This window comes from Dryas octopetala, chromosome 2 (genome assembly GCF_963921425.1).
Source record: "Dryas octopetala chromosome 2, drDryOcto1.1, whole genome shotgun sequence".
Taxonomy (NCBI): domain Eukaryota; kingdom Viridiplantae; phylum Streptophyta; class Magnoliopsida; order Rosales; family Rosaceae; genus Dryas; species Dryas octopetala.
In genome coordinates, this window is record NC_141367.1 from 14,281,181 (window position 1) to 14,290,050 (window position 8,870).

General features: G+C 33.9%; 1 protein-coding gene across 1 annotated transcript; it reads left to right on the top strand.

The window, feature by feature from the left end:
- The first annotated feature begins 396 nt into the window (after positions 1-396).
- Positions 397-7,743, top strand: LOC147293304 (uncharacterized). Its single transcript, XM_086231047.1, has 3 exons — positions 397-552; positions 7,379-7,468; positions 7,579-7,743. The coding sequence occupies exons 1-3, from the start codon at positions 397-399 to the stop codon at positions 7,741-7,743; spliced, it is 411 nt and encodes a 136-aa protein (XP_086087173.1).
- Positions 7,744-8,870: the final 1,127 nt, after the last annotated feature.

The following is an 8,870-nucleotide window of genomic DNA, read 5'->3' on the forward strand; positions in this document are numbered from 1 at the left end:
ACAAATTTGGACCTTTATTGAACAAATGAAACAATTAGTGGACCAAAACAGAACTTAAAAAAGATCGTGGACTAAAATTGAACTAGGTATAAAATAAGTGTACCAAATCTGTAATTTCCTCATATATATATTTATATAGTTACCCCATGTAAAGTTATGTTCTAAACACACGCAATCTTCTTTAGGTTCTGTAAATGGAGCAAACTGCAAGAATTGGCAATACAGCCAGATGTATTGACTATTAATATAAATAATTTGTGCAAATCATTTTTGCAATATTGATTCGCTACCAATATCATCTTTAAATTGCTCATCATTTGTGGACTTGTGAGTCTTTGTTTTGGTTTTGGGACTTGTGGGTGTGGAAATTAGGTGAGAAGTAGGAATTTCAAGATGATGGGTTCGGGTATGAACTTGATTACTACTGTTATTGGCTTTGGTATGAGTGCAACATTTATCATATTTGTTTGCACTAGAATCATTTGTGGGAGGCTAAGAGGTGTTGAATCAAGGCCTATGTTTAAGATTGAATCAAGGATTGATCATGAGCAGGTATATATGATTCCCTGAGCTATTTTTATTTTCTCAGGTAGGAATATCTGGGTAGTTCTTACAATTTATGAGCATCTCTTATATCTGTGTGTTTGTCGTTTTGAATTTTTGAGTTGGTTATGTATGATTGGTTTTGCAACTAGGATCGATATGTAATTTAGCATCTCAGTAGCTTATTTGGGTAGGCAAGCTTTCATGTGTTTCATGATTTTCATTTGCTCTGTTGGCTGGCTATGGCCATCTGCTTGTTTATGTTGTAGTTTTGATGTGAACTTGCTGTAGTTGAGAGAGTCAAGTCTGAAAATGGAAGATATGAAAGCAAAGAAGAAACAATTACTGAACAGAGAGGATAAGAAGGAAATGGTGGTCTAATTAATTTTCACATCCCCTGTCTTACTTGGACAGCTTGCTTGCTCAATAACAATGATATTGATTGTTCTATATTGCATCGTATAAAGAATTTCCAAATTTTCTTGGTTTTTATTTGTGATAACCCAAAGACTAAGTTTGTTTCCATCTTGCCATCTTTCATTTGTGTTCACTGCCATTTCACTTAAGCTTGAGAGTTCTTCATTTTGTTAGTAGCAACTTAAGTTGTGAGCATGGGTTCTAAGTTTTCGCTATTTACTGGCAGCCAGAGCATCAGGCTAGCGGCCTTTTTTTTTTTCCTGAAGTTGTGGCTATCACTATCACTTTCTATTCATTAATATCACTTGACTAATATATTTCAAGTCTAAATCTTCAGACCCATTTGACTAATATCCTAAGCTTAATGAGTATTCCTTGATAATGCCTCCCTGAAAAAGAAGCTCATTTGTTTTTGTAGGTCAGACACTTCAAGCTGGCCAAAGAAGAATCTGTGATCTTTCTTCTTGGTCAGACACTTCAAAACATAAATAGTATAGAATATTATCTTATCGCTCTACGGTTTTAATTGTCTTTGCATCTAAAATTTTCTGATGAATCTATTTGCTGGCAGTCAGCAATTCATTAATCTTTTCATTTTTTTAAAACTCTCCCATTCGATCAGTTAAGCAATTTGCATCTTTGTAAACATTCCCTAAGGTTCATCTAAAGTTTATTAGGATCTTTTTATCCTTGAGTTACTCATTTGGTACGCAAATTAAGTTGCAGCTTCGATTAAGTACATTGACTTCCATTAGATTGTAATTAAGTTGTATGTATTTTTAATTGTAGATGAGGAGGAGAGGAAGTACAAGGGTTGCAAAATAAGCTTTGTATTCAATAGCTCGATGTGTGGTTGTCATTTGCCTTGCTGCTAGTGATAAGCTAACTAGGTTGTGTAGACATATATTATTTTTGGTACATATATGCTAGGGGCAGTTTATCGACTAATCTTGCAAATTCAGTTATTTTGGTATGTATATGGCTGACTTTGCACGATTACTTAGCTTGGACCATGCCATGGCTTTTATTGAGTTTAAAATCTGGTTTTCATGCTGAATATAGCTATAGAAGATCTGGAAGAAACTTGATTAATGATAGACATGCTTGTATGTATTTTGAATTGCAGATGAGGAGGAGAGGAAGTGCTAGTTTAGAATTGCCAAGGACACTTCAAAATGGAGTCATTTTATGATGCAAGATGAGCAGGAAAGAAGAACAAGTCAGGCAACCAATAATCTATCATTTCTTACTTTGTCTTTTTCTATCTTTAGTTTCCTTGTAGTGTTTGAGTGACATTATAGTTTGTGTAATTGTACAAGTACTTTTTTTATATGTATAGCTATCAAGCTACTTTCAATTAATTTTTAGGGTGTTAATATTAGCAAGGGATGTGTGAATGAGTTTGCTATGACTTTGTAAACTCCAATTCCAATTTAATGAATTCATGGATCTTTTTGAGCTGTCCATAGTTGTGGATTTAATTGGATGCAAGCAGGGATTTAGTGAGATTTAATTTCAATTGGATGCAAGCAGAGTTGTTAAATTTTGAATCAAACAAACAACAGTTGTCAATTTAAAAATATTGTGTTAGTCAAACCTAGACAACGATTTTAGTTGAATAACCATTGTGTTGGTCAAACCTAGACAACGGTTTAAGAGGAAAACAAGTTGTGGATAATGAAATAACACAACGGTTTTAGGTTATAAACGGATGTGTATATGTGATTAAAACAACATGTTTTAGTTAAATCTATTGTTGGCATATTAATTACACAACGGTTTTAGATTATCAACAGATGTGTATATGCTTTACTAACAACATTTTTTAGCCAAGACTGTTGTTGAGTGCCTCTACTAACAACATTCCTACCAAATTTAACCTGAATTATGTAACGGTTTTTATAAAAAATGATGTTTAAAGATACATTGGACAACATTTATAGTATATAACTATTGTTAGACATTAGCTACTACAATAGTTTTATATCTATAAACGTTGTGTATTCTATTGCGAGAAAACTGTTTGGACGAAAATCAAGGTTTTTGATGGACTTTATACAACAGTTTTAAATTATAACTGTTGTATGTACTAACTCAGACAACAGTTAAAAACCGTTGTCTGAATATACTATAGATGTCACACGCCTAGACGACGAAATTTTGGAGGAATAGACAACGGTTTTTTACCGTTGTCTATTAACTTCATTGTAGTAGTGTGAGACCCATACAAGTGGGCCCCACCTCTATTGAGAGATGACCCACAAATTGATCAATTAAGATGGTCCACATAGTTCATCTCAAAAAAGGAAATCGTCCACATAATTCATCTAAGAAAAAAAGAGGGCCTAAATAGTTCTACTTCTTTAAATTATCTTTACAACTACAACATTGTGAGTTCTTTTTTGTAAGAAGGGGAGCCCAAACCCTACAAACAAACAACAAATATCCAAATAGATCCTAACAAACAAACTAAAAACCCAAACAACTAGCAACAGTAAACCTAACAATGTGTTGTATTTTAGCGTGTTCGTGTTGTGTTGTATTAATTAATGTAGTGTGAAATTATGATAAATCCATATCCAACCCGTTAACTTATCGTATTAACATATAAATCCAAATGCAACTCACTAAATTATCTTGTTAACATATATAAACCCAAACCTGACCCACGCTCACTTATTGTGTCTTGTCTTGTTACCCGCTTTACTCCTTTTTTCTTTAATTTTTGTCAAACAAACAACAAAATATCTATGATTACAAGACCTTTTAAACAAATAACCCAATATATATTTGTATAGAGAGATATGAAGATTAGGATTTGCAAATCTTTTAAACATGCTTTTGAGATGCTATGACCTTGAATAAGAAAGAGAAGATTAGAGAGGTTCAATTTAGAGTGGTCGAACGCCTACAGCCCAATAGGCTCGTCTGAGTGGATGAAGAAACCCCAGTTGACTAACTGAGTCCATGTGTTATGGTTTCGAGTTTAGGGTTTTGAGTCGATGTGTTATGTTCCTCCAACTAGCTAGAGGGTTTAGGGTTTTGCGATGATAAGACCTTGAATAGGAAATAGAAGTTTAGGGAGAATCAACTCAGAGTGGTTGAGCGCCTGCAGCCCAATAGGCTCATCTGAGTGGATGAAGAAACCCTAGTTGACTCACTGATTGAGCTGATTGATGTGTTTTGGTTTCAATTTTAGGGCTTTGAGTCGATGTGCTTTGGTCCTCCAACTAGGTAGAGCTTTATTGTGTGAGTGAAGAGACACACATGCATACACCTATCTGAATCTTTTATACGAGTTTGGGATATGCATTTTAAATTATTAAATTAAAAAATTCAGAAAAATATTTTCTACTTTCCCCATTACGGATTTCACTAACAATAAAGGTAAGACTTTAATGTTGTAGAAAACATAAAGGTCTTGTTAGGTTCACATAATGGACTTCATGGAAATCAATTTAGTCTTGAAAATTCACAATTAATGCTTTCCCATGAGAAAGGCAAAGCAAACACAAGTTGGTTGAGGGTTTCATTTTCCCCGTTTTAGGGCATCGCTTTCCCAAAAAGTAGAAATTAGTTTCTTAATCCGCAAACCAGACAAGGATAAAAAGTGAAAGCTATATATCTATCTTTCAAATTTCTTTCATATATTTCACAATAATGTTTTACGATCTTTCTTTATTAAAAAAAAATATAAATCATATTTAATTATTAATAATGTAAGATCCATCTAGTTAACATACATAACAAATGACATGTGTTAGAAAAAAAAAAAAAAAAAAAAAAAAAAAAAAACAAGAGAAATGCTAGCTACCTTTTCCAAATAATATGTCCTTTGTTTGTCAAAATATAACAAGTTTTGGAAATAAATATAATAATCCATCAATTTTAGACCAAAAAAAAATTTCCATCAAATGGATTAAGACGAACAAAAGATGTCCATAATTGAAGTCACCAAATCTGTGTTCCACATTTACTTAGTTTTTTTTTTTTTTTTCAATTCATCTCACTATAATTAAGATTAGAAAAGAGCAGCATAAACAAGTTTAACAAATAAAACCGTTGTATGGCAGTACTAGTTGTGATCTCTAGTAACACTTATAATTAATTGATTTTTTGTGACTCGTTTGTAGGTCTCGGAGTACATGTTACAACCATAGATGATTAGATGGGATAACTGTTAAAGCAAGCTTCAGTACACCATTGTGCATTCTAAATACAGGTGTCAAATGTCATTCATGAGCACAACATGGGAACGACACGACTAAAATAAGTACCGCACGGCCCGACACAAGTAAATAGGTCAAGCCGGAGTTGTTAGCTCATTAGGCACGGCACAACACTGGTCAAGCACGTCACAAGCACAAGCATGAAATGAGCCCGAACTAGCCACACCTTGTTTTACCTAGTTTTTCCCATTTTTAAAGAACTTCTCAACAGGGGAATTAAATTTTCAAATGACAAAATGCTAATATTAGATAAAAGAAAGAAAAAATATTATAAAATTAGTTTTTTCAATCTACACAAAAAAAAAAAAAAAAAAAAAAAAACATGTAAGCCGGCCTGTTTTAGGAACGACACGAACACAACAAGAGCACAAATAGGCAGCAGGTCATGGGTCATGTCGGGCCTAGGTCTTAGCTATATAGACTGCATGAGCATAACACAAAAGCACAAATAAACTCAACTTAAATCATATTTGGTTCTCAACAACGAAAGAGTATATATAAAATAAATTTACAACAAATAAATTTAACATCAATTGATAGACTAATCTTTAGTTTCCTATTTTGTGAGCAGTGAGGGAATGTGGTCATTTCGAAATTTCACTAAAAATTTATTCTAACAGCAAGACTTACAATAAACTGACTAAGCTATTCTAATAGCAAAAATTGCAAAATCATCCAGCAGGTGGTCAAAAATTGATCTTTGGAGCATCAATTCATTTGCACCCAGGCTTCCAGAGAGATAATTACAACATTAATTCAATTTGCACTGTACTTTCCAATAAAGCCAATGGATCTGTGGCTTTGTGATTAATCTAGGCTTGGGAGAAGTCTTGTCTCTTTACTAATCTTCGGTTTTATAATGTTGTAGTTGTATTGTTGTCCTTTGGGCCTTTTGGCCCCATTCTACCAAAAACCAAAAAATTGAGTCTCAATCTGTTGCAGAGCGTACAATTCACATAAGATGCAGAGTAGGACGCCAAAATGATTCGTAGGAGTGCGGATCAATCCGTAAGATGAAAATGTCAAAAAAAACAAAAATCTCAAATTCATCCATCATTCATCGAATTTAAAATTTAGGGTTTATATTTCAAGTTTCGGGCTCCCCTCAAAACCTATGACCTAAATCCTAAAGTTTAATATAAACTCTTACACTCAAAAGTAATTTATCCTATTATAAAAACTAAAATAATTAAAAACAAAAAAACAAAACAAAACTCCCTATATATGGATTGATTTACTATTTTTTTTCTATTAAGATCTCTAAAACATTCTGGAGATAAATATCAATAAATGTAACCCTTGAGAAGCACATCCCAACTGAAAATTAACCCCCTGCATCGTGTGTGTGTGTATATATATATATATATATATACATCCCAACTGAAAATTAACCCCCTGCATCGTGTGTGTATATATATATATATATACATACAAAAATGATCACCCGCTCATCATAGAGCGGGCAATTCCCCTCTCACCACAGAGTGGGGAATTCAATGATCGAGACCATTCATTTTTTAGGTTCATCCTTAAGGGTCGTCTTTGTAAAAAATCAGTCAAATCCATAATTGTTTGGTCCTCCAAACTTTGCAAACAAATACGATTCGTCAAATTAGCTAGGTTGAAATGATGTTGACAGTAATACACGGGCTAAACAGTTTCCGATTTGGCTGATTTTTTGTAAGGGTGATCTTTGAATGATGCTCTAAAATGTGGACGGTTCCGATCATTGAAATTCGTTGTTGGGTGGTTAGGTGAGCGGGGAATTCTCCGCTCTATGGTGAGCGAGTGATTATTACTATATATATAAATAAATATATATATATATATTAATTAAGGTGACAAAATTAAATATATCGATCTGAAGCTAATTAAAAGCCAAATTTATTCAAGATTTATTTACATATAAGAAAATTAATAGTGTAAACAATTAAAGTTATTTAATTAAAATCCAAAATTATGATCAACAAAAAGAAAGAGGATGTGGAAGAATTAAAATGTCAAATTAATTAAAAAGATAATCAATATCTATTAAATCCCAGTCTAATAACAAATGAATTCACGACACTTAATTTAAGTATTTATAATTAATTCTTGGATTTGTAATTCACACTTATTTCGAGCAATATGACCCTTTTGAGTATTACAATTACAATTAATTTAAATGATTGTTTGTGACTTATTTGCAGGATCACCCCGGAGTGCAGGCAGCTGCAACCACATGTGTCAAACCCAACTTCAAAACGCCATTTTACGTTCTAAAGTCCATTCTTTGCGAGGTAATTAATTACCACTATAATTTCTTGATATTTATTTGTATGCATCTTAAGTATATATATATATATATTATATCTAACATTATTAAGCATATGAAATTTGATGCATGCAGATGCCATGTAACGCTTCAGGTGAAAAAAATGCCCACGAATCAACACTAAGAATACTGAAAAAGCTATCAACCTATCCGTGGAAAATGAAGGCAGTGTTAGCCCTGGCGGCTTTTGCTTCGGAATATGAAGAGTTGTCGCTGCTTGCCCAGTACCAACTAGACTAATGATGAATTTTTGTACGTGACGGTCACATATGTGACATGTGTGATTGCTCGATCGATCTCAAAGCATAGGCCCCAGCCATCACATATGCGTAGGTGGATCCAACATACATATTATGAGAGGGAAATCATATGTGACCATTAGTAATAACTTTTCCATCCAATATGATTTCATATGTACATTATAATTGTGTGCATAATTGTTTAAACAGGCCATGCGCATGTATGTTCCATTAATAGATGCCCTAAAGAAGAAGAATGTGTTCTTGTTCTTTTCGAACCTAGACATCTTTGATAAGGACATTTCAGCTCTCACAGAGATCCATAACCATCAGTTGACAAAGAAAGAGAATCAGTACACAATTTTGTGGATTCCTGTTGTGGAGCAATGGACTGATAAGCTGAAAAATGATTTTGAGACCCTCAAGTACAGGATGCCGTGGTGTACAGTGGAGAAGACTAACGCTCCTATAGCAGGCATCAAGTCAACGGTCGGGCAACCGTGGTGGTGATGGATGCACGAACGAACATCCTAAATTTGGACACACTCCACATTATTCGAGTATGGGGAGCTAATGCCGACCCTTTTACTACCACAAGAGAAAAAGAACTCATCACACTTTATATTGGAGATAGATGGCTTCACTACGTTGTTGAACACTTTGACAACTCTATTTATAACCACTGGGTAAGTTTAGTTTTTGCTGATATATATAATTTCAATTGATATCTAAAAATTAGATGGTTTGGATTATTAGATCACATTGTGGGATCGATGGTCTCACCAATATGATTCTTTCCGCTTCAAGTCAAAAGAGATTCCTCTTTATAAGGGAGCCCTATATATATATATATATATATGTGATTGTAATATGATGAATTCGTCTACAAAAATGAGAGTGGATGGGCTGTGCTAATGAAGGGTTCTACTAGTGTGGTGGGCATGGCTCCTGGTGACGTGATTAATAAGGTTCTGGAGAACCATGTTGAAACATGGAAGAGATCGCAAACAATCCATCGAAGATATTTGATTTTCCAACGCTTTTCAGAGAAGCGATTGCCAAGGTGGATCATCATGCCTGCGCCTGTCTGGGAGATCATATTGTGCCACGACTGCCAACGTCCCATGA